Source organism: Polyodon spathula, chromosome 4, assembly GCF_017654505.1.
Source record: "Polyodon spathula isolate WHYD16114869_AA chromosome 4, ASM1765450v1, whole genome shotgun sequence".
In the NCBI taxonomy this organism is placed as follows: Eukaryota; Metazoa; Chordata; class Actinopteri; order Acipenseriformes; family Polyodontidae; genus Polyodon; species Polyodon spathula.
In genome coordinates this window covers 31,424,267-31,451,519 of record NC_054537.1, presented here as the reverse complement: position 1 = coordinate 31,451,519, position 27,253 = coordinate 31,424,267, and the positions used below count along the sequence as shown (strand labels likewise).

The 27,253-nt window shown below is 35.6% G+C and overlaps 1 protein-coding gene across 4 annotated transcripts in view; it reads right to left on the bottom strand.

Annotated features, from left to right (window-relative positions):
- LOC121314421 (coiled-coil domain-containing protein 178) overlaps positions 1-27,253 on the bottom strand; it is a 91,059-nt gene that overhangs the window by 54,417 nt on the left and 9,389 nt on the right. For all 4 annotated transcript variants that reach the window (XM_041247684.1, XM_041247685.1, XM_041247687.1 and 1 more), the window contains exons 6-16: positions 23,176-23,396; positions 21,875-22,017; positions 17,997-18,150; positions 15,470-15,565; positions 15,198-15,334; positions 14,462-14,645; positions 14,304-14,366; positions 13,993-14,154; positions 12,723-12,836; positions 11,363-11,508; positions 6,159-6,318 (exon numbers count right to left, since the gene is read on the bottom strand). In XM_041247684.1, coding sequence (XP_041103618.1) covers positions 6,159-6,318; positions 11,363-11,508; positions 12,723-12,836; positions 13,993-14,154; positions 14,304-14,366; positions 14,462-14,645; positions 15,198-15,334; positions 15,470-15,565; positions 17,997-18,150; positions 21,875-22,017; positions 23,176-23,396 — 1,580 coding nt within the window. The remainder of the gene's footprint in view (positions 1-6,158; positions 6,319-11,362; positions 11,509-12,722; positions 12,837-13,992; positions 14,155-14,303; positions 14,367-14,461; positions 14,646-15,197; positions 15,335-15,469; positions 15,566-17,996; positions 18,151-21,874; positions 22,018-23,175; positions 23,397-27,253) is intronic.

The following is a 27,253-nucleotide window of genomic DNA, read 5'->3' as shown; positions in this document are numbered from 1 at the left end:
CCACAAACAAAGTATGGTAATTGCTATAGAATAAGGAAATCAAAAATTGAGATATAGACAGTGTTTTTATTGTCATGCAAGTATCTACAGGATGCTGGAAATATAAAGTTCAGTCACTAGATTATTGTTAAAAAGGTATTCAGCAACCGTTTTATTCATTGAAGGGGGGAATCACAGTAGAGCAAAGACACACGCTAATGTATGGAAAAATTCAGGTTTTTCAATTTCAGGAATTTAAACTTAGAAATGTTTGTATTTATTTTGTGTGTCATGCATGACAAATAAGCTTCATAGTGAACATGTGTTTTGGGGTACAATTAGACCACAGTTGAAAGAGAAAAATTATATTTGGTAAAAATGCTTTGGCTTTTGGGAAAATATATTTTGAAGGATGAGTTCTCTAGACTGTAACAGTATTATGGCTTTTAAGATTGTTACCTGCCAAGTCTTTTTGAAGCAGCTCTCTGTTAGCTATATCAGCTGTCTTTTAGCCCTGAGATGAATGACTTGGATCCATCAGATTTTCAAATGGACATCACAGGCAAGCTCACTCAAGGAGAACCTGATTGGATCTGTTTGCCCCTTCTGTGGTCATTTTCAAATCCCCGCCTGGATTTTTCACCCAGGGCCAACTGAATACATGCCAACCTGACATTCCCATAAATGTGTAATGGTCCACAAGAAATGTTCTCTTTAACTTATGTTAATTTCCAAATTTAGACAGTTAAAAGCCCCAGAAAGCATCCGCCTGTCATTGGAGTGGTGCTGAAATGTTCCATATAGTGATATATAAGATATCTGGGTACACACATGTTCTTAATTCATACTTCTTATTAAACAGATGGGGAACAAGCCCAAAGCCTAGCCTAGCTACTGAGTCAACTCTTTAAAAATGTACATTGTAACTGGATTCGCTATTATAACAATCTTTAAAAATATAACAAACTTCGTTTTAAAATAGTCTGTGTTGACTGAAAAAGCAAAGCAAAAAACAAGCAAAATAGATTTTTTAAAAACAACCTTGACTGACAACAACATTTTTGAGTTTTATTAACCTTGTAAACTTATGTTGACACAACAACTAAATGCTTGTGCACTTTATAGCCTATTTTGTTGCCTATAATCCCAAAATATTAAACATGGGCGAAACGTTAACTGCAAACCTGAAATGACAAAAGCGAAGCTTTTGGTGTTTTTCTTTATACACGCTGTACATTTCTAGTAGAATGCAGAAATGCCATTGTGCAGTATGAGGAATTCACCAAACATGAAGCCGGTATTTGTTTGACCCCATTCTGAAATGCCTCGCTTAAACAGTATCCGACTTCCTGAAAATGTTGTGTAATGATTTTTATATAGACTGTATGTATTATATATTTTTTGTTGTGACTTTATTATGTGCAATGTAATAAACAAGAACGAAAACAGTGAGGTATTTTTTGCCTTCAGTTTACAATGCCATTTCCATGTTTGTTTTATTTGAAGTGTTTAAAGTTAAATTTCAGTTTTTGTTTGCTTGTTCTGCTACAAAAAGTCACAAGTAAATCTAGTGTTATTACTTTATGAAAACGTGTCGATGGCCACTGTTTACTGTGAAGAAACAGCAATGGCAAGGAATGAAAAAAAGAAATAAATAAAATGCAGTGTCAACGTTATGTACTATTTATTTGGGGAATAAACAAAACAACATTACACTGCTATTTGGCATCCTTTGTTTTGTAGTTAATTCACTGGGGTAAAGTAAGTCCTTACACCTGGGATATTTGATCAGATGATGCTATACTGCTTTTCTCAACCTCGTATTTCCCTTCCTCTACCTTAGTCACAATGTAAACGACCATGCCTCAGAAAGATTAAGTGCAAATGAAAATGACGAAAAATTAAGGACAATGTTAAATCTGCAATTTATTGGTGTCACAGCTGTTTTCATCACATTATATGGGACTAAATACACTCATTAGCAGATGTTCATATAAAAACAAATAAATAAATAATTGGCATGTGCTATAAGCAGAATCATGGAGGAGACTCTGCATAATTCACTTTTGTCTACAGTATTTATGAGCTTGTTGGTTCTAAATAAAAACAAGTTGCCTTTACTCCCACTAAGAGGCCCCAAACACTGATAGGTCAAGCCGTTAAATTAAATTAAAATAAATTAAATACTTGTTTTTTTTTTTTAACATGACCTATTACTAACAGTATGTCAATGATGAGGAAAAAAAAATACCAGTAGGATTATTAAAAGGCATTAGCATTTAGCTATATAGATCATTAAAATATGCCCCATTGTTTCTGACACCTGACCAAATCCAATATAGGAACATTTTGGCATTACTCCTTTCTCAATTACAGTATCCTATACAATCCATGTATGATGTACACCCTAGAATACCTAGCTGTCAAAAGGAAGGCTATTAATAGAAAGCAATAGAAAGTAGCACTCTTCAATATTCTTTTTAGCTGAAACACATCATGTTACAATGTGACGGATCCTCTAATGAGGTTCTTTTCTAGACCTAATTCAGCAAGTTTCCTGGGAATCGCCATACAAAATGGGGGAAAAAAGTACAAAACCATTACAATTGATTGCACGGCTACATTTTTTTTTTCATGGTTGCTTACTTATTTTTGTTCATTTCACAAACAAACAAGGCATGAATATATCAAGCCACAAACCATAAACAATAAAGAACTGTATCCTGTAAGTTTGCCACGGCCAGCAGTTTGCAGCTGAATCTGCCATTTGTCATAAGATGAATGATAACATGATTGCTATTTGTCATCGAATGAACAACACAAGTGCTTGACTTGGAACCTCTTTTGTGCAGCCCAGCAAATACTGCCACTCTTAAAATAAACCTTAAATGACATATCTAATTATATAATAATAGTATGTTAAAATGGAGTGGGTCAGCGACTAACTTTAAAATATAACATTTATAAGATACCCCTACTATGGGCATTAAAAACAAAGCATCGCTGTTTCAAACTATATATATATATATAATGTAGTGAATTTGTTTCTGCTGCAAAGCTTTCCTAAGCTTCAGAAACACCATGTTCAATGGTGGTTACATAATAACAAAATACTCTGTGCAGTAAATAATTTTATTAAAAAATAGGTGGAGATTATTTTAAAGCGGGTTATTCAAAAGGATATTAGTTGACTGAGTCAAAGACTAAGTCTGATTCAAAAAAGGAAGACCTTCTGGTTATGCTGATTATATATATATATATATATATTATATATAAGCCGAATATATATATTATATATATATGCACGTGCACACATTGTGTATCGGCAGAGGAGAGCCGTAAACAAAGTTCTACACAACACAGTAATACTGTATAAATCAGGACGGCACCTGATATATTTATTTTCCACAATCCAAAGGCCGGTCATAACACAGGCAGGGTTTGGTAAACGTTACAGGTTCTCAGCAAAATTCAGGTTCAGGCAAGTCGGGTAGTCAAACAATCCAAGGTCGGTAATCACAAGCAATCACAGGTATTAACAGGCACTTTTCTTTCCACTCATTCTCCTCCAGCACAAGTCTGTGAGTTGTGAAGTCTATAAATATCAGCATATCCAGACACTAAGAAGTATGCAAAGCTGAAAATAGTCAGTTCACACAGCTCGGGTTATGTTGACAAAGGTCAACTCTGTTAAATATAACACCATGCCATATAGGACAGTAGGTACCCAATAAAGTGTATCACTGTTGTTTTTAATATTAGTATGGTTTTGAAAGTTACTGTACATTCCCAGAATATCAGATGACTGGCATTATCGATCATTGTGGAAGTATTGTTTTATTAAAAGTGTCAGTATGTGTGTACAATTGTTTGGCATTTAAATTAGTCATGCTCTTTTGTAATACCCGATTCACGTTACCTGAACAATACAGAAATAATAACTTTTAAAAAGATAATAGTGAATGAAGAGGATGGCACATGTTTCAGCATGTGTTGATCAAGCATTATTTAGGTAGTGTGGAAAGGGTACAAGCCACTACTTGCACACTTGCAAATACTGTTAGTAGCCGAGTTTCATTTTTTCACTACAGACCTTTCCAATTGTTTAAGACTATGATACTGTAATATGTAATGCCTATTATTAAATATGGTGTACTGGTTATTTTTCTCTTTCATTTATTTATTTTTAATTGCAGTTAACGTCTGTGATTAACGTGTTAATTTTGTTGCACTCCTCTGTCTTGACCCTCTTAGCAGACCAAAATTCATTCATTAGAATCAAGTTCCAAAGTCAAGGATCATTATAACTAAATGCCCTGGATTTGTTCTTTTGAAAGGGGGTACAGAAATGTGTTTGTTGTACTGGTCCACATTCTTGTTTTTGTGATTAAGTGGTCTTTAGTCAAACATATATATGAAAAGAATAGTAAAAAAATAATAATAACTATATGAAGGTAAGTGGGTAGGGAAGGAAAGTTTATGATCTGCAAAGGTTAAGCCCCTATGTGGTTCTACTTCTCCACAGAAACATATACAAAGAAACATCTCACTTTGTACGGTAAATAAAAATGTATACTTTATACACTACCCATAGGTTCGCTCTGCAGTCTAATAATCTGTGAACAAATGTATTCTGGTCTTGCAACTGACTATTTTCCTACTCAACTTATTTCCATCAACATAAGTTATATGTCAAGGCCACTAATATAATATTGACAAATATTATTACATTTAGAAAGGAATAAACATAGAGCAAATAAAAAGTTTTTGGAATTTACCCTCTATGACCTCAAATGTTTTGCATACTGATAAAGACATATGAACATCTGTTAATAACAACAGACTACAAAAATTCTTTTTTTTTGTGGTTGTTTTCATGTTATTTTGTTTTCCTGAAGACAATGATGGTATAAATATTTGTGCAAGGCTGACTCTTAGGCTGCTGATGGGAGTTCTGTTTAAGTGGAAGACTTTTAATTCTCAAATTGTTTCACTTCAGTAACTCTTTTAAAGTTGTTGCGCCAGGATGCCTGCCGGATTAAGCTCCATTGCCTTTTCTTGTTTTGAACTAATGTATTCTTGATCACCGTTTAATGAAACTATATACCACATGGAGATTTCACATTAGATAACCCATGTGAAACCCTCATCAGGCAAGTGGCTCTGGCTGGTGGTAATCCTTCAGATGAAAATTTCAGAAGAGCAGGTTTTCCAATTTAAATGAGCCCCTTTAACTATAAAAAAAAATTGGCACGGTAGGATTGCTAAAAAATTATTTCTACATTTTAATATCACTGAAGTGACTTGGTAGAGATTCCACCATAAACACAAAAAACATTAACTGGTCACTGAGGGGATCCAATTTACAGCCCATGGAGACAACTCACATGGCTCACTGGACTTGCCATTATCAAGTTTACACAAAGGAAAACATGGGCCTTCTTTTGATCCACAGCTACCATTCCATACTCATTAAGATTGTATTTTGTCGTGCCAATATTAATTCATGCTAACCTCCTTGTTGAACCATGCAACTCCATGCAGCATTTACTGATTCAATAATCTTAAGCTCTAGCAGGACTAACTTAAGAAAAAGTAGAGCAAAAGTTCTGTGGGGGTAAAGGCCTTGAAGAATAAATATAGACAGAGGTGGTTGATATGATGAATTTGATATATATATATATATATAGATAGATATATATATAGCCAAAGTCAGTGGTGCATCACAAAACCACCATATGATTCAGCACAACTGTCACTGGGACTCAGAAAGCATTTACCCCAGTGCTAAATTTGTCCCAAAGTTTTATAAAGAGAGGTCTGTGAGTAATGTGGCAAGCTTACATCATTCCATTATTGATTGCTCTGTGTGTAAATGTAGGATGAGAGGAGTTCAATCATTGAAATCAACACCTCTCATGAATATCCAAACTCATCCCCAGAGTATCAGTTATCTTATCCAACTCTCCCATCATGCGTTTGGAATATGTGAGAGATATGAAATGCATTCTAGTCTGATATCTATTCTCATTTAACAATATTACTTTACTCTATCTATAATACACTGGAATATATAAACATTTTGAAACACCATACTGCATAGTGCTGCTCAATTCGTAACACATCCTGCCAGAAGTGAATAAAGCAAGTGTTGATGAACTAGAGACAAATGTTCTTACCTCGTTTTCTGCCATAATGTTCTGTCTGTTTTCAAACAAGGTCCCATGCATTTCCTTAGAAAGTTCAAACCGCTTTTTACAGTTTGCAACCTCAGTCTGGAGGTTGTTTATGCTAGACACAGCATTTTTGTATTTTAATTCCACAGCTTGAAAATCAATTCTAGAAAGATAAAAACACAATCAGTACATGGGATGCATTCATAAAAAAAATTGCACATGGCTTAATAGTCATATTACGAAGAGTATTCATTTCGACAGAATGCTACTACAAAAGGCAGTAGTAGTGGCTTTATTTCTTTTTTGGGGAGGGGGGGATAACAGCAGAGAGCACTGCATTGTTAGAACTGCTGTGATTCAGACCGTGAGAGATGTCAAATCACAAAAATATGCTCTGTTAGGATTTATTGAGTTGTATGCTGTTGTGTGTGTGTGTGTGTGTACATATATATATATATATATATATATATATATATATATATATATATATATATATATATATACGACGTGTGTATTAAACATCGTAGAGAGCCGTAAACAAAGTTCTACACAACACAGTAATACTGTATAAATCAGGACGGCACCTGATATATTTATTTTCCACAATCCAAAGGCCGGTCATAACACAGGCAGGGTTTGGTAAACGTTACAGGTTCTCAGCAAAATTCAGGTTCAGGCAAGTCGGGTAGTCAAACAATCCAAGGTCGGTAATCACAAGCAATCACAGGTATTAACAGGCACTTTTCTTTCCACTCATTCTCCTCCAGCACAAGTCTGTGAGTTGTGAAGTCTATAAATATCAGCATATCCAGACACTAAGAAGTATGCAAAGCTGAAAATAGTCAGTTCACACAGCTCGGGTTATGTTGACAAAGGTCAACTCTGTTAAATATAACACCATGCCATATAGGACAGTAGGTACCCAATAAAGTGTATCACTGTTGTTTTTAATATTAGTATGGTTTTGAAAGTTACTGTACATTCCCAGAATATCAGATGACTGGCATTATCGATCATTGTGGAAGTATTGTTTTATTAAAAGTGTCAGTATGTGTGTACAATTGTTTGGCATTTAAATTAGTCATGCTCTTTTGTAATACCCGATTCACATTACCTGAACAATACAGAAATAATAACTTTTAAAAAGATAATAGTGAATGAAGAGGATGGCACATGTTTCAGCATGTGTTGATCAAGCATTATTTAGGTAGTGTGGAAAGGGTACAAGCCACTACTTGCACACTTGCAAATACTGTTAGTAGCCGAGTTTCATTTTTTCACTACAGACCTTTCCAATTGTTTAAGACTATGATACTGTAATATGTAATTCCTATTATTAAATATGGTGTACTGGTTATTTTTAATTGCAGTTAACGTCTGTGATTAACGTGTTAATTTTTTTCAGGACTCAGGACACAGGACTCAGGACCCAGGACACAGAAATAGATTTTTTTAGCGCTTACGCTCACTTTTAATAAACACAAACAAAAATAAACAAAACAAACACCTAGCTCTTTCTTGAGCACTAACTACAACACACAGGAACCTAACTAACACAGGACAGCTAAGCTGTTTACCTGTACACACATTGACAAAACACAACACACAAAAAAGGCTTTCTCACTCTATTATTATTATTATTTATTTGTGTGTGTGTGTGTGTGTGTGTGTGTGTGTGTGTGTGTGTGTGTGTATATATATATATATAAAACGTAACATATAATGTTTGATTGTTTTCTTAATTTAAATGTTATATATGTATAAACAATATATATAAATTTTACAGCAGCTGCCCATTGCAATGAAGGATTCACATCAACCGCTGCAATGATAATTATCTCTACTTATTAATTTTGGGTGCTAGCTCTCTCTTTTCTCCTTTTTATTAAGTTTTTGTACTGCATTTGACATGCCATGGTAGAATAATGGCAGTACAAAATGTAAACATAAAATGAAGCAAAGGTTTAGTAACAATGGCTTCTTTTGTGTGTCTTTTAAAATTTCAATGGAAGAGAGAAAAATGCACTATTTTAATACATGTCCAATTTATAGAAATGTATTTACTGAATGTAATAATTCTTTAATGTTGAAATTTAAAGCACAAATGACAGAATTAACTCTTGTCAGCCACAATACCGTCTTTTAATGTCTTTCCAACAGGTATATAGTGTGAAGTCTCCAACAAACCCATATTCCCCCAATTAACTGTGAACTGATTGGAGGAAGACTGGGAACTGTGAGCAAGATTGGAGGAAAACCTTACTATTATAAATTAAATTTTTATCCTCACAAGTATAAAACTCCAAACCAAAGCAGTGAATGTAAGTAGCAAACTGACAGCAATCCCTACAGACCTTTCCAATCTCAGCTAAAAAAGGGGTTTTGGTTGGTGTTTCAAATCTTCTTTTTTTATAATACTTAAACCAGTAATTAATCATATTAACAATATATTGTTTTCAGAAAATGTTGAGTAAGGATTAGCATGTAATATACAAATTCCTATGTATCAGTTTCCATAAATTCCCACTGGAAACACGTTATTGATGTAAGAACATAAGAACATAAGAAAGTTTACAAACGAGAGGAGGCCATTCGGCCCATCTTGCTCGTTTGGTTGTTAGTAGCTTATTGATCCCAAAATCTCATCAAGCAGCTTCTTGAAGGATCCCAGGGTGTCAGCTTCAACAACATTACTGGGGAGTTGATTCCAGACCCTCACAATTCTCTGTGTAAAAAAGTGTCTCCTATTTTCTGTTCTGAATGCCCCTTTTTCTAAACTCCATTTGTGACCCCTGGTCCTTGTTTCTTTTTTCAGGCTGAAAAAGTCCCTTGCGTCGACACTGTCAATACCTTTTAGAATTTTGAATGCTTGAATTAGGTCGCCACGTAGTCTTCTTTGTTCAAGACTGAACAGATTCAATTCTTTTAGCCTGTCTGCATATGACATGCCTTTTAAGCCCGGAATAATTCTGGTCGCTCTTCTTTGCACTCTTTCTAGAGCAGCAATATCTTTTTTATAGCGAGGTGACCAGAACTGCACACAATATTCAAGATGAGGTCTTACTAGTGCATTGTACAGTTTTAACATTACTTCCCTTGATTTAAATTCAACACTTTTCACAATGTATCCGAGTATCTTGTTAGCCTTTTTTATAGCTTCCCCACATTGCCTAGATGAAGACATTTCTGAGTCAACAAAAACTCCTAGGTCTTTTTCATAGATTCCTTCTCCAATTTCAATATCTCCCATATGATATTTATAATGTACATTTTTATTTCCTGCGTGCAGTACCTTACACTTTTCTCTATTAAATGTCATTTGCCATGTATCTGCCCAGTTCTGAATCTTGTCTAGATCATTTTGAATGACCTTTGCTGCTGCAACAGTGTTTGCCACTCCTCCTACTTTTGTGTCGTCTGCAAATTTAACAAGTTTGCTTACTATACCAGAATCTAAATCATTAATGTAGATTAGGAATAGCAGAGGACCTAATACTGATCCCTGTGGTACACCGCTGGTTACCACACTCCATTCTGAGGTTTTTCCTCTAATCAGTACTTTCTGTTTTCTACATGTTAACCACTCCCTAATCCATGTACATGTGTTTCCTTGAATCCCAACTGCGTTCAGTTTGAGAATTAATCTTTTGTGCGGGACTTTGTCAAAAGCTTTCTGGAAATCTAAATAAACCATGTCATATGCTTTGCAATTATCCATTATCGATGTTGCATCCTCAAAAAAATCAAGCAAGTTAGTTAGGCACGATCTCCCTTTCCTAAAACCATGTTGACTGTCTCCCAGTACCCTGTTACCATATAGGTAATTTTCCATTTTGGATCTTATTATAGTTTCCATAAGTTTGCATATAATAGAAGTCAGGCTTACTGGTCTGTAGTTACCTGGTTCAGTTTTGTTTCCCTTTTTGTGGATCGGTATTACGTTTGCAATTTTCCAGTCTGTCGGTACCACCCCTGTGTCAAGAGACTGCTGCATGATCTTGGTTAGCGGTTTGTAAATTACTTCTTTCATTTCTTTGAGTACTACTGGGAGGATCTCATCCGGCCCAGGGGATTTGTTTATTTTAAGAGCTCCTAGTCCCTTTAACACTTCTGCCTCAGTTATGCTAAAGTTATTTAAAACTGGATAGGAACTGGATGACATGTGGGGCATGTTGTCAGTATCTTCCTTTGTAAAAACTTGTGAAAAGTAATCATTTAACATATTTGCTATTTTTTTTTCTTCCTCTACGATTTTGCCATTTGTATCTCTTAAACATTTAATCTCCTCTTTGAATGTTCTCTTGCTGTTGTAATATTGGAAAAACATTTTGGAATTGGTTTTAGCTCCCTTAGCAATGTTCATTTCTATTTCTCTCTTGGCCTTTCTAACTTCCTTTTTGACTTGCATTTGCAGTTCTGTGTACTCTTTCTGTGTACTTTCTTTTTGGTCCTTTTTTAATGCTCTGTAAAGTACTGAAGTAGGTTTTTAGTAGTACTGAAGTAGGTTTTTACTTGGTTAAATAAAGGGAAACAAGATATATATAGAGGCCGTGTGGTCCAGTGGTTAAAGACAAAGGCGTGTAAGCAGGAGGTCCCCAGTTCAAATCCCAGCTCAGCCACTGACTCCCTGTGCAGCCCTCAGCAAGTCACTTAACCTCCTTGTGCTCTGTCTTTTGGGTGAGATGTTTTTGTAGGTGACTCTGCAGCTGATGCACAGTTCACACACCCTAGTCACTGTACATCACCTTGGATAAAGGCGTCTGTTAATTAAACAAACAATAATAAAACAAGGCAGGTCTCTGTTTGGGCCAACCTCTGTTTCAAGTGAAAAATAAGGCCTACTGGGTAGTCAACCCATTACACCCACCTGCTGGACACTCAGCATGTTACACCTGAAATTAATATAAGTCTTCTTCAGTAGTTGATCAAAAAACACATTAATGCTCTCTTTTTTTTTGGGGGGGGGGGGGGGGGTTTAAGGCTCTCAACATCCCTGATAACACCATTGATTACACTTTGTTATACTTTTAACACACCATGTGAGGCTTTACTCACTGCATCAACAAAGGGTCATAGCTGATATTATTAGGGACACTTTTTTATTTGTATGCCTATTTGTTAGAAGCCTACTTAATTTTTGTTATTGTAGTTAATGATGGCTTTCAGTTTGTATCTTTAAATGAGACAAATTAAATGTAATGTCTTACTGCAGTTCTCCAATAGCATCCTCTGTTGCTTTTGCTACTTTCGCCATGGCAATCTTTGATGCTTTGAAATGTTCTGTCTTTTTCCTGAGGTCTTCAGTCCTCATCAAGACACGATCCAGCTCATTTGAAACATCTCCATTTTGTTCCTATAATTGGAAAGACATGTTACAAAGTTTAAACCGATTGCATCCCCCACAGTAGTGTATATCAAAAAGTAGAGTTCTCCTTGATTTACTTTCTGTTTTGATATCCCTTTTTTCATAACATAACATGTCACCTACAATAAAAATGGTTTACTTATAAGCGTTGAGATATGTACAGAACTGTAAAAAATTGAATTTCAACAACTGGAAAAGTCTTTATCAATTTAATCTTTATTAATGAAGTTAATTCTAACTTGGGTACAGTCACTACAGTTACTTGAGATATAAACTTTTCACATAAACTAAAAGTGCAGTTTAGATTTTTTTTAAAAAGGGGTATGGGTATAAATCCACAAAATATAAACATGAAATAATTGTTCATTATAATATACTGAAACTATATATTTTTGTTCACTGCATTTTTGCAGCATGCACTTAATCCATCATTAAGAAGAAGATGCCATCTACTGCGCAACAGTGCAATCAGCAGCTAATACCAATTAATGTTCTGCTGCCCACTATTTACTAATATCAGAAGTGTTCTTACTTAACAAGCAGTTACAGATAATTAAGACCACATTTGTGCAGAAGGTCACTTAAGTTAGGAAGTCTCTAAATCATAGGTTCATTATCAAAGCTGTTGGTTAGACACATGTGGCTGTAAGCCTGTTCTAGTTTATTACATTTTATTTTCATGAAATGTGTTATTTCAGTAACAAATGGGTGATTTGGCTATATTTCTGGGTTTCATTTTTTTCCATAATATCACATCACTTGAGCCCACAGTGAGTTTGCCAATGGGTATGTATTATGTTTCCTATGCTATTTTCTACTCAATTTGAAAAGCCTGATTTGAATGTCTATTTCCCATTGATTTTCCTCCATAATACGAGGGAGGAACTGAGATGCACTCCAAGCTGTTGTGATTTTACTTAGTAAGCCATATTAGGATAAAATACATTAACTTCTTTATGTTGCACATAATCAACATAAGGTCATACAGAACCTGGGTTTGATCTTGTTGGTTGTTGTGATTCTGTGTTTTATCACAATGATTGTGTCCTAAACCCATTTTAGAGTGGCTTTGTCGTAATGCAAATATGAAAGTTTTACACTGTCTAGCAATTATCCCAATGCAAGTCACCTAAAATTCGAATTTCGTTGTGAATTACTATAATTTTTCTGTTTGTTTTTTAATTCTCTCTTCATTGTCATACATTTAAATCTCTCAGCTGTCTCTGTGCAGTTATCTTCTTTTCAGAAAGTAGTCCTTCAGTTTCTGTCAGGTTCATCTCACGCTCCAATAGAGTAGTCTTCAAATTCTTAACTCTCTAAAAGACAACAGCATAAAAATACACAATGTGCGCTAAAAACCTGTTTATCTTTAAAAAGCACATCAAAAGCAATCAGAGCACATTAGCTAGTTTAACAAGTATGGTAGCTTGAAAAACCATACAAGACAACAAAGTAGAAATAATAGATACAAACAAATGTTTGAAATCATCTGCAATACATATAATAGCTTATCAGCCTCCCTCTGCTCTGTTCTGATGGAACAGGGCAGTAGCTAATACTCATTTAACATCAGCCCTCTGATCCACTTAGGCCTACTAAGTAATGATTAGCAAAACAATGACATGGCACTATTGAAAGCTGATGAACGATATGGGAAACCATTTGAAAAGTTTGCAATTTCTCGTTTAGCCTTCCAGTTACTATTTGATAAAATGAAACTTCATAGTGGTGAGCGTCAGTCCTGTCATGACTATTATGTTTCCTGGTTTAAGAAAATAGCTAATTTAGATTTAAAAGTCCACACCTCCTTAAAAACCTCAGAGAACAATATAAATGTTGCTAGCAGCTAGTAGCAGCAGTGATGAACAATATGTACCACACCTTCAAACTATCACAAAGAGGAATGACATGTTCTTTTTCTTTTTTGGTCATATTTTAACTGAGGGAAGGGCTTGCTACATTAGTCACTGGCATTTACCTGTTGTGGTTAAAACACCATCAATAATAAGTGCTTTGTCACCACAGCTCCGATTAGGAAAATATAATTTTAAATAATATATAAAATGAAAAAAGTTGAAAGTTGTTGAAAAGATCCATAAAAATACTATGCCAGTGTAATAATATAGTGTTTTGGCAGATATATATTAATCTCAAGAGCCCTGTGAATTAGTCCTTGCTTCCAACAATGCAATACAGTACAATATTTATACTGTCCTGCTAAGAAATGAGGTATGGGTTTCCCAGAAGCTCTGGTGAAGTGTAAAGCCAGTGGTTAGGGACATCGTCAAAATGTACTGTGCTTTGATCCCATTTTCCTAAACATTCCACGTGCCAAGTCAAAGAACTTGATGATACTGTTTTCATGTGCACAGTACAAACATTGTAAGAACTTTTTCTGCTGAAATTTTAGACACCGTAATGTTCTTTGAACTCACCTTTTAAAAAAATATAAAAGTGTATTTTTTGTATTACCTCTATTGCCGCCTTGTTAAGTTTCTGAAATTCTTCTACTTTCTTCTGATGTTGATTAGTTTCAGTCATTACTTTATAAAATATCTTCTGAGTGTCTTCTTTCTCTATATTTGCATCTGTTTGCCCTTGCTTTAGTTCAGCGTTACCGGAAACCATTTTACTCTGTAAACACACAAAGATCAAGTCAGTCAACAGTCAACTCAAAATTTTGTTTTTGTTCTGCAGTACATCAGCATGATTTATTAAATGCAGGCTTTCTTTTGAGAAAAGTACAACCCAGAATTTTAAATTATCCTCAGAAGTTACACTACCTTTATTATTACAAGTTCCTTGATTTCTCTCATACACTCTTTTCTTGTGTTTTCTATTGTTTTCTAAGGGGGGGAAAAAAGGAATTAGAAAACAATCTATTTGCTTTTAAAACATAAAAATAAACACAAAACCAAACATTTCTGTTTCAATTACTAACCCTAATTTTAGCTTCTTCAATGAAAGTCTGCTGCTCCATGTCCTCCAGCTTTGCTTTACTTGCACAGTGAATCATCACCACTTGGGAGAGCTCTGCCTTCACCCTGATTGTCTGTTCCTTATTCCTACCTATTGCCTTATTCATTCGAGTTCTCTCTTTCTGGAGCCTTACAACTGTGTCCTCACTGTGGCAACATAAACATGAAATTGGAAGAGAAACATGACAGTAAAGAAAATATTTATCACCAGCTTTTGACATTTTTCTCAGTAAAAGGGATCCAGTATTCAAGTATGACATTAACATTAACAAACAAAATACCTTTACACTATATTATATTTTCCCTTGTAGTTAAACAAGACATAATTGTGACAATGCACTTCATTTTACAAATTGAGTTTGAATGAATAGCTTTATTTAAATGACTAGATAGAAATAAAAGCACTTAATTGTCAAACAAATGATTACCCAATAATTTATCAGTAGAATTTTGTAAATAAATCAATAAAATTCATTTTACAAAACTTTATGTTATAGTACTACCAAGTGTGAATACTGTGGTCCAAAATTAAAAAATATATAGGTAATTAATCTTGCCTGAAATGCACTACACTGGATTGCAATAAGAAATGTGATATGATGGGTCTTGTAAAAATATGAAAACTCAATGTACAATATTTACATATCACTATAGTGTTCATGCCTTATATGTTTACACAAGTTGGGAGAAAAACTGTACCTGTCCTGAATTTTTTTATTTAAGTCTTCAATCTCCAGTTCACACTCTTTGTTTTTGTTACGCATATCACAGAGGTCCTGAAATTTTCTATTGTATTTCTCTCTTAACAGTGAAATCTTAGATTCGCCATCCAATGTCTATGGAATATATCAAATATTTTAAAAGAATATTCAAAATACATTTGTTATCAAGGTTTTCTGTAATTTAAGTATCAGCACCCAAATACATAATTCATCTAATTCAAACAAAGTTAAAAAAGAAAAAGAACTCACAGTGATTTGAGTGTGCTGCTGAAGTTTTTCATACTCATTTTTTAAGTCCTGGTTCTGCAATACTCGTTCTTCTATTTTCAACATTAAAACAGTTATCTAAAATAACAATAACAAATATGTTAATGAAAATGGAAGTAAGTGAAGCATTTTATTGAAAAATGAAACAGCTTTAATCAAGGTAGCATTCACATCCTCACCAAGATTGGACATAACACATTACAGGTGTCATAGACATGAATCCCCACATATGAATGACTTCACTATCCCCGATACCAGGAACATTGACACCCAGTTTAATAAAATAACACCTGTGTTGGTTAAGAAAAAGTATAGAACAAACAAAAATAACGATTTTTGTTATATTCTGTCCCACCACGATTTAAAACAAACAAACAAAATAAAAAAAACAGTATTCCCTCTTCTGTAATAAGATGGAAAAAAAGTACCACTACTTATTTAAATGGGATATGTATATGTGTTAAAATTGTTACTTAAAAGCATAAATCCAATACAGGGTTCCACTCAAAATGTATGAGCCATTCTATGCTGTTTGGTATGAAGTGGTAAAAGGCCAATATTCTTCTTAGAAAATGTTAGAAAAAAGCAAGTAGAAGCAGAACCTGAATGTGTGGGTAGGAGAGAACCCTGCATGCCCTTTGTGTTCATCACTGGTTACCCTGAAGCACATTCTAACAGGATGTAGGGTGGTTCTGAGACAGGATCACTGCACTTGGCATAATGACCAGGTGCTGCAATGCTTGACATTAGCACTGGAAGAACGGCATCATAAGATCAACAGCTCGCCGCCAATATAAGCAATAACTGGCACACAGGGAACGACATTCCTCCGACCAGGAGAGCAACCAACAGGAAAGGTTAACAGAACTGAGATTCGCCTGGGACAACTGGAGGCTACAGGCAGATGTTGGCCTGCAACTTATTTTCCCACCTGAGACTGTGGTCAGCCTCAGTTGGCCTTGTTCTCCTGGTGCAGCTGACAGTGTTTCCATGGAGGAGGCATACAAGTGGAATAAACTCTGCTATGATGAGTTAGCTTCTGAGGTGGAACAGTAGGGGTGGATAGTCTGGGTTTATCCAGTAAAGGTGGGTTGTCGCGCACTTCATGACCTGGCTTCTGTGCACTTGTAGGGGTTACATTTTACTCATCTAGTGCCAAATAAATATGGAAATACAAAATGATTCTATAGTGCAGTGGTACTCAACTCTGGCCCTCGAGATCCAATCCAGTCCAGGTTTTTACTCTAAGCCTGTTCTAATGTAGTTAATTGAAGCTGTTAAGAGGCAATAACTTAATTTAGGACCTGTTTGGAATGAAGACCAGGACTGGGACGGGTCTTGAGAGCCAGAATTGAGTACCTCTGCTCAAGTGTATAAAATATTATTTTCTCTATGTTCTCTTGCTTTTAAAAACTTAATTTCTATATTCAGAAGCTCAGTCTTTTGGGACTGGATTCTGTTCAGACTAATGATTTGATCAGCATACTAATCATAATCTGTACCACACTAAAATGTTTTTGTTTTTTGTTTTTATATTGTACTTCGCCAAATTGTATGTCATCAAATATCAATAATCACCACAGCTGTGCAAGGTTTTGTTACTTTAATATGCTCTTAGCCAATGCTAAGATGAGGCACACGAAAGGAAGAAACTTCAGTATGCTCAGTTAGCTGCTGATGTGGAACAGCAGGGGTGGAGAGTACAGGTAGTCGAAGACAACTATGCTGGTCATGTAAAAGGTCATGAGTACGGGTGTACTGAACTAGTGGGTGCATCGTCAAACAGGAAATGGATGTTGTCAAAACGGAAATGAATATATTCACAGTGAAAGTGGGCACTACATGTTTTTACTCAGCTTCCTGTTTTAACCTCCGTACTTTCCATGCAACTACACCTACTTCCGGTTATCCCTACTTGTTTCCAGTTTGGTCTTGTCCATTTCCGAATCCTGCACACTCGTACCCTTGAGTGCTGGGTTGGTATTTGCAGAAATATAAAACAAAATCTGTTTCTATAGATGCAATCAGTATACATTCCACTAAGATATTTTGGTTCCGATTATAAGTCAGTTTGATCTATCGGGTTCTGACTTGACAAAGTTTTGGGATCAATCAACTTCTTGGAAGCAACAAGCATTGAGTTAACTTAAATCTAATGTAATTAAGAAAGAATTCTGACAGATTTTCTTTCAGACCATATTCTACAAAGTGCAAATGGAAATATCTTAGTGTGGAGTTGTGCGCACTGATTTTGGTGCAGCTGCAGGTTCCAGAATCTCTAAGCCTAGATTTGAAAGTTGGAAAATAGCTGGATACACAAAGGTAAGCATAATGTTGACCTGGCTGAGCAATACACGTGTTGTGCATTGCTGAACGTTGACAGAAACTAGACATAAACAAAAACTATATGGATTGCAGAACGTCTGAAAACTCAAATTTTTCCATAGCAAACATAATGATCCAGCCTTATGTCTGAATAAACCAGGTATCAGTGATAGCTAATACTTGCTTCATTTTCCAAAGTTGTTTCCTGTTCTTCAAGTACAGGAATTATTTCCTGTAGTTCTTTGAACAATTTGTCTCCGTCTTCCATCTTTTTTTCAGTCTCCAGCACTTTGTTGCAATACATATTCCAGGCTACCTTAGTCTGACCTAAATCATTTCTGTCAAAACCAAAAAGACACATGCAAAGGTTAGATTTTATTGTGCTTCAGTTGTATTTTTTTAAAAATGTAACAATGCAAAGAAAATATATTTTACCAAATGCAGATAACAATAACTATCAAATGAAATCTCTTACTATGTTGTTTGGTTCATCAAGGAGATAATGGTGAACATTACAAGGAGATCTTTTGGGTCACCTTTTTACCTTACCTAACATTAATGCAATGAGATATTGTAAATATTACCACATAAACAAATGAGCAAATCTCAATGAAGACAGTGAGTTCTTGTGTCGGTACACTTTATTTTAAGGATCCAGATATGTATTAAGCAGAAACTAAAAAATATTGGACCATTAACTATTAAGCATGTTATAAACTTGGGGTGTGCAGATGCTTAGATGTCAGCAGGTATTAACTCAATCAGCCTGGCAATCTGGATTTAGAATGTTAACGTTGCTGCTGATGCCATTTCAATGGGTTTCCCGGTTAAAATGCAGAACTATTTACCTCAAAATATCTAAAGAAACATTCAAACTACATAAAAACCATGAATAGAAAAGTTGGTCGGCACAGACATCGCTTTCCAACGATACCAAAGTGGAGAAATCCATAGCTAACTTCTTTTACAGTTTTAAGGTAAATGTGAAAAATAACTATTAAAAAATGGCTGCACAAACATGATCCTTCTTTGTTTGTCTTTAAAACCTTTAGAAATACAATACAAACATCTATGGGGAAGTTACTCAGCTCAAGATATGATTTTAAAAGTTATCCTCTGTTTTTTAAACAAACATGTAGTTTTCTTTTAATTTTCAAATTCAATTTAACAGGGAGAACAGCAGAATGATTGACCACAGGAACACTTGTGCAGATACCCTTGTAATAGCACACATCTAAATACAGCGCTACCCCGTTACAATGCGGTTGTAGGGGTCCATAATTTGAAGACTACTTTATTTGTGTTTCACCTGATAACGAATATTGGCATTTTTGTTCCTGAAATGATTTACAATGTCCAGAAGCCAAATTAATATAGTAGTGTACGGTAGAAAATGAAGGAAGGAAATGCACACAATTTGCAGGTACTCGAATCGGTGGTTTATTGGAACGATTATTCCCGGCCCGTTAGCTTGGGCTACACCAAAAACAACTAACAGTCTTGCACTCTCACAGCAGCACACTCACACAGCAGCTTGTCTCACTCTTTAGCGCAGTGCATTATTTTCCTAGAGCAGCCCTCATTGAAGTCAATCCTATGAAGAAAACATCTTAGTTTTTCTTTTTTTCTTTTAGCCATCAACACAATGTAGATTCTGCAACGTTTATATCTTTTCAAACTGCTGCTTGAGTTTAGTTTCACCTTTTCTTACTCTGTCCACCATAATGAGTTTCATTTTAACAGAGAAAGAGTAAGGTTTTTGCTGTCTGCCATATTTCGTACTGTATATCTGGAATGTTCACCAAACGTTTTGTGAGTCAAATTGCATTGTGGGGGATGTAGGACCCACAACCTTACCGTGTTATAACTGATTCCGCACTATAATAGGTTGCGTTATAAGGGGGTAGCACTGTATACAAAATTATACAGTCTTGGTAAAAAAGCAACATGATTCATTATTTTGTTATCAAGTGGTTTTGTTTTATGAAGAGCACAGAAACTTAAAATGCTACATGGACACTGTATGGCTGCTACACTACAGTGGTTACTGTAGACTAGTACAGTATGTTCTAGTACTGCCTCAGTTAATGGTAAAACTATATTTCCAAACATGTTGATACCAGAAGACTGAAGTACACTAAAATCCATTTTGACCACCTGTAAAACATAACACTAAGCCTGATAATATACAGAAAGTCTTCTTAGATATTCACGTCTTTGTTGTTCACAAAAGTGATCAAACAAAAACACCACTTCAGACATAATACAAAATATCTACCACAGCAATTTATATACACTGGAGATAATAATAAAACATCTTACACATTGAACAAGTAAACAAACTTAAGAACCCTGTAGTATGTCTAAAGTGGTGTTTTTGATTACATTTGTGAACAACAAAGACATGAATAGCGAAGAAGACTTTCTGTATACTATCAGTTATAGTGTTATGTTTTATAGATGGTCAGAACGCCCACAACCAAATTAATTGTTCAAGTGACAGACTTTTATGAATAATCATCCTAGTAATACTGAATGCGATATTTCTTTCATTTTTTCAATAACATGTTTCCTTTGTAGTCTAGTTATACATGGTATAATAAGTACCCTTTTTATTTATGTATTTTTAATTTTGCCCTTGAGATTTTCCTTACTAGGTTGTAATGCTTTGAGGTTGTGTCAAAAACTGTGACTCACCAGGGTTGTACAGCCTCAACACTTACCTTTCCACTGCTGCTAAACAGGAAGAAGAGGCTAGATTTAATTGCCATCCGCAAATCACATTTTTCTTCTATGGGAAGACAGTCCTAACTAATGTTAAACCCTTGCTTATTGGTCAGGCTTTCTGTCAATTTAAAATTCAACACATTACAAATAAAAAAAAAAAAAAATGGGGCTATCAGTCAGGAGGAATGTCACTGTTCAGAGGACATCACAAAGCGCTATGGGAAGCAATGTGACTCGAATGAAGAGCACCTCCGGGCACTTACCAGGATGAAAATGAAACTGAAATATGCCTTTAGAATGTGTTCATTTCACAGCAAGATAAGCTGAGTTTCCTTCATTTATACAAGTGAGTTCAATCAACTGGCAATAAAATATAATTTAATTTAATATAATTTTCCTTTCACCCTGGGCACTGATATTTTTGCTGCCATACCACAAGTGGTGTAGTAAACTGACACAAAACATGTTGCAAAACAAGCTAATGTTACATGTCATGTACATGTGACCTTTCCTTATCCCTACCTTAAGAGCTAATTACAATGTTTGAATTATCTCCCAGTGTTGTATTTGTTTGTCAAGTTTAATCAGAGATTAAATCTAATTAGCAAATCATACTATATTATTAGCTTTGAACTCTATCTGCATTATAGGGGTTATCTCATCATATGGTATTAGGCGAAAAAAAAATACGCTGGATCACCACCACAGAGAGCAACTGAACAAAAAACAGAGTGTGAAAGCATTCTCTTTTGCTGTTTGGAGCCCTTGGCTTCACTCTGGTTACAAGACAAGGCTCTCCAAGCTAATACTTATAAGCACACATGTCAAAGTATAGAAGTTAACAAAGTTGAAAATTACAATATCACATGATTTCTAAAGACCCACAATGGTAAAATAAATGGCAAAAAGGTTAGAAGTAGATTAACCAATAGGATTACAATAGCAAAGGGAGTGTAGCCTTGCACAACTAGAATAATGTAGTTCAACTAAAAAAGTATAATTGAAACTAAAGAATTGTTTATTAATTTTGTATTTAAAATGTGAAATTACTTAAAACATGCTGAATTCTTATTTTCCAAATGTTCCCACTAAACACTCAAAAAAATAGTAGAACTGTTGGAAAGAATAATTATTTTTCACTAACTACTGTAGCTGGAAGAGTTACAGTATATTTGCTGATTCAAGAGCAAACAGATATACAACTGCTGTTTTTTTTGTTTGTTTTTTATTAATTTTGCATAACTGTAAAATATTTCAAACATGTAAGTGTTGGTTTACATTCTTTGAATGTCCTTGTTCAATAAATATATCGTATGTTACATAATGTGTACTTACTGGAGCTCTTGCAATATATGCGTAAGGTCATTCATTTCTTTAACCATATTTTGTTGTTCTTCCTTTGCTTTAGAACTCGCTTCATCAAACTGCCGCTGTTTTTGCTGAAGTTCAGAGTCAATCTCTGACATTTTTTTATTTGCCTTGAAAACAAGAAAGGAAAACATACAAGGTTAAATTAAACAGTACAAGTAAAAAAAAAAAAAAGAATGTGTTAAAAAATCAAACATAAAAAAACTGTAAGAAAATACAGATACAGAGTTCTGAAATAATGCTTTGCCTTCCTTATCTTCAATCACTTAAGCTTAGTTAGAGGTCAGACATGTGTTGCTGAACCTCACCCGATAATGAAGAATAGCGCTCTAAGCTTGCAAGCAGTATGTTTTTTTCAGCAATATAAACAAAAAATAGATGCAAAGTCTTAAGGCCGCTACAAAGCAGACACAATGCGACAAAATGAATAGAACCTATACTTTTGACAAGTATCTTTCATACCACAAGCAACGCGACAGACGACATGGGAGCAACGCAAAATAAACAGGATTGAAACCATTTTTTGCGACTTGTTGTGCGACAACAAGGAATTTACCAATCAGAGGACTGCTTCAATGCACATGGTCCAGCAGGGTGAAGCAGTATCCAAAATGACGGAAGAAAAAACTATACTTGCCATGGTAAAAAATGACAAAAATCATCGGAATTATAAAGATACAGATTTCAAAGATAATACATGGGAGTCCATTTCGAATAAAACTGGATAAGCCTGATATGTATGATTTATTGCCATATATGTTGAAATACCGTCAGAGAAGACACTCATAATTTCCACATCATGTTGACAAATATGTACCAGTCTTGATCATAATGTTGTCAATAGCAATTTTTTATAGTTTCATAGATCTGTCAGTTTTCAAATCTGTCGCATCGCGTCTGTGTCGCTTCAGGTGTGTATTGTCATGTATTGTGATGTGTAGCAGCCTTTACTCACTTACAGGTTTTTTTGTGTTTTTATTGCACTGAGAAAAAAGAAGTGGTTTAAAGTTTGCTCTGGAGCAAAATATACTACTATATGTTATTGTACTAAAATGCATTTTATTAAACGTTTATAACAGTGATCCCCAAACAAAAAGTGCATGTAAAAGCTATACTTGTTCTTGTCACTCCCAGTCAGTAGCTTATTTTATACTGTTTGGCAGTTCTGAAGAAAAGTTAATTCTTTTAAACTTTACTATTGTATCTGGTACTATTGAGTTTTATCATCCAGTTAAAATATTGTAAAATGCTATGCTGGAATACAATACCTCCTCTTGAGATTTTTCTATGAGACTTATCGTAAGGTTTTCCATTGTCATCTTTTCCTTCAGAAGTGGATCGTGCTTCTTTACAAAGTCAATGTCATCTTGTAGTCTCTGGTTCAGTACTTCAGTCTTTGTCAGGCGTTCTCGCATTTGTTTTTGAATTTCTTCTTTACATTTAAGATGCCATTGCAGTTCGCAGATATCTCGGACACAGGCTTCATGTTCTGTCAATCAAACACAATTGTACATCATCTCTTGGAAACAAATTCAAACCTGTGTCTTCAGAGTCTATGGTACGTCACTGCCAGTTGATGGACAACAAGAATATGTCATCAAAATCATGAAGCTGATATGATGTTTATAATGAACTGATGCACAAACCCTGACTAGCACTACTCTTGGACTACTTTAAGTGCTAACCAGGGTCTGTGCACAATGCCAGCTGATAACATAAAAGCTGCATGACTATACAAATAATTCATGTAGTGCAAATTAAATACATTTAGATGTATAAATCTCAACATTTGTGAGAAGCATGAAAAAAACTTATTTTAAAAGAGGGACTGTGGCAAAGTGGTTGATTTTGTGCAGGTACAGGTGATTAAAGAACAGACAGACAATTGTAATCCAGGTGAAATGGAGGTGAGTAATACAGCAACCTGTATTACTTAATTTATAATCCCTGTGTTGCCCCGCTAATAATAATCCTGTTTTTATTATACACCCACACAAAACACAAAACACATACAAAAGTCTGTTAGTGCGTGAATTAGTGCTAGTGGTGCAAATACAGTTTTATTTGTGCCAAAGGTGCAGTGTTGTTCGGTTTCGTGCTGGACCCTGGCGACAGCTCCGTAACTGTGTTACAAACAATTACAAACAAACAAAAACACAACACTCACGGTTTTCAATAACAACATACTTTTACCGTCCTTCTGGTTTTAACTCACTACAAACCAATGCGAAGGAACAGATTACGAATCTCCGTCCCCCTTATATGCTGTCACGCATGACCCCTTGGTAAAAGAATGTACCTGCCTTTACAATCTGCGACTGCTACACTGTTTCCCTTCCAGGTCAATATGTTCTTGCAACGGAGTCTCGCCTTTTTCCAGACTGACCAACTTCCCAACCCAGGGAAAGAACGGTCAAGCCAGCCCGTCCAAAAAACTCTGTCCTAGCTTAGTACCCTCACAGGTCGGGAGGCAGATTTACAATGTATTTCTTTCACAGGGACTGTAAACAGGGTGGCTTTGTAGCGGTGACGTCAGACCAGAAGAAGGACGAAGAACAACAAAGGTAGGGCGGTGAATCTGTGACGCTACAGCGACCAGGTTTTTATTGTAAATAATAATAAACAAAAGATTTAAACAAAACACACAAAACAGGACACGACACTTGAGGCCAAAATAAAAAGGTAAACAAAACGGACAACACTAAACAAGACAGTCGATGAACAGACAAACAAGTACCGGGCTGGCATTTCCAACATGTTGTAGCAATTGTTCTCAAAACCCAAAAAACTTCTCTCTCCATTTCTCCACTCACAAACACACAACCCTGAGTGAGTGAAAACATGCAGCTTTTATGCAGCTGTACCAAGACTCGATTGCTAATCAATCATTCAATTGGTGTCTCAGTACAACTGCACGTGAATTAATAAAAGTGCAATTTCTTACAGCTCATAAGCCAGACCCTTGCGCTGGCTCCACGGCCTCTCCCCCAGACTTTTCACCACTGTCCCTACCTGAAACTTCTCGGACTCCCTCCATTGCCAGCCCTCATTCTTAACGGCCCGGCGTTCCCATTTCGGTTTTCGGGGTTTAAATCTATGCCAATACCATGCCGGGTCGCAAAATGGAAAGATCTCTGCAATTACTTCCTCTTTCTTAGCCAATAGTAAGAACAGCGCTGTCACAGCAGCCAACCACTCTTTGAACTGCTTACAGTTCCGCTCCAGAACTAAAGGCACTGGTAAGCGAGGACACAAACCCAATTGTACTCGCTTCACCTGCTGGCCAACTTTCAAATTCACATACATCTTGGGATAAGTGCACACACCCCCATGAATACATTTAATATGCACCTGTCCCATTATTTGCTAATGCTAAACTCTGAATCTAAGAGAGCCTAGGTTTGTGTATCATCCACTGACACAGGATAATGCAAGCGGTGCGCGATGACCCTAGGGTGTTCCTCCGTAGAGAAGCTTTCCTCCCGGAATTTGCGGTGGTAGCCCTCGGGAGTCGCACCCACTGAGTATTGCATCTCCAGCCAAGCCCCACCCCTTGTTCACTGTATTTTTCACATACCTCTTTATAGACGTGCATACTGATAAGTCGTCTCCTGGTCACTCGTTTTATCCCCAAACTCCTCAATAATGTGATCCAAGTCATTATTCTATTACTATAACATCTCAAAGAGCTCTGCAAATGTCTGTGATATTCTTTGAGCGCTGGATGCAGAAGCAGCTATCTCCTTTGGCTATCAGATACGCCCCTTTTTTTCGGCTTCATTCGGCTCCTATCAGTCTCACTCGGCCATTGAAAGGTTTTCTTAGCTTTTTCCGGATAAAAATGACTGGAGACCTATGCTTTATGTCTTTTTGATGATGTCAGACATGGTCCTGACATTGGACCGGAAAGAGAAACTTGTTTTGCTGGACCTGGCCTGACATAGTACCGTAAAGGTTTAACTATACCCTTAATTGAACATATAATTTGCATAATTAGACCTTTTTATTTGTTTTCAGCTCTTAAACAGTTGCAGATTTCAAGTTAGCTATAATTTGAACTCTGCAACTGTTTAAGAGCTGGAAACAATTTAAAAGGTCTAATTAAGCAAATTATTAATTCAATTAAGGGTTTAGTTAAGTGATTGACAGCTCAGTTGGATTGAAAACCAGAAGACACAAGGTCCTCAGGACCGGATTTGAGAACCCCTGGTTTAAGGCATGTTAGACATCCTACCCTATTATAACAAGGGTGTGTAGGAAATGTTGTTAGCGAGACCCTCCTTCCAGTGGAGGTAGTGCTTAGGCAATTTCACTGGAACTTTATTTTCTTAGCTGTTTTCAACAGTGTTTTTACTGTTTTATGTGTTTATTAAATCCCGCGCTGGAGCTACCATTGTTGATACCGTTGTGCCAGTAACATGCAATGAATCTGTGTGTTTGAATAAAATCTGTGCACATGTGCGGCTCCTTAACCCAATGATCCCTGTGATGGGTACTCCCTAACTCTGTGCATATTATGATTGGTATTTTGTTTTGTTGTATAATGATGTATTGTTTGCCAGGACAAACGAGGTGCCGTCCGCCATTATTTGTTATTGTTTTGTTTTATTTTGGTGACTGATCAGCTACTGATTTATAAAATTAGCTGACAGTCATGCATCCGTAATAAACCTGTGTAAAATGTGGAAAAGGGATAATACATTTATAGCTAGTTAATCCCTTGGTCACCACTATAAAGACCTGCAGCTTTGGCTGCACGGGTTGTTGTTGAGTGTTCATGAGTGGGAGTAGGAGGTAAAGTGAAATAATAAATAGAATTAACAATTGCTACTCATGCTGGTCCTCCATACGTGTTGTTGTTATTGATTGTTTGTTTTGGTTCACGTGCCTTTTTCTTTTTTTTGTTAGTTCATATCTTTATTTTGTTAATAAAACACTGAGACTGTACCTCGCTCATCCTACCAAACAAAACATAATAATACAAACCCTGTTACATGCTACTTTGGGATTTTTCCATGAACAGTGACTAAATCAATATGCTGTGTTGCTATGATTATTTTATAAGTGTATTACATGACAAACGTTTATGAAAATTCTGAAGTATTAAAAAGCATTATATATTATGCAAGGAAAACATGTATTAAGTTAAAAATGTATTTACATTTTTTTTTTTTTTACGCAAGCATAAATAGTAACCTACTGCATAATTTAAAAAAATGGTTAAAAGAACTGCAGACATGCCTGTATTAAATAACTATTTAATGACAGTGTATACTGGATAGTAAAAAACTGAAAATGAATGGTGATAGTACTCGACAGGTTAGTTACATTGATAAGAAAAAATGT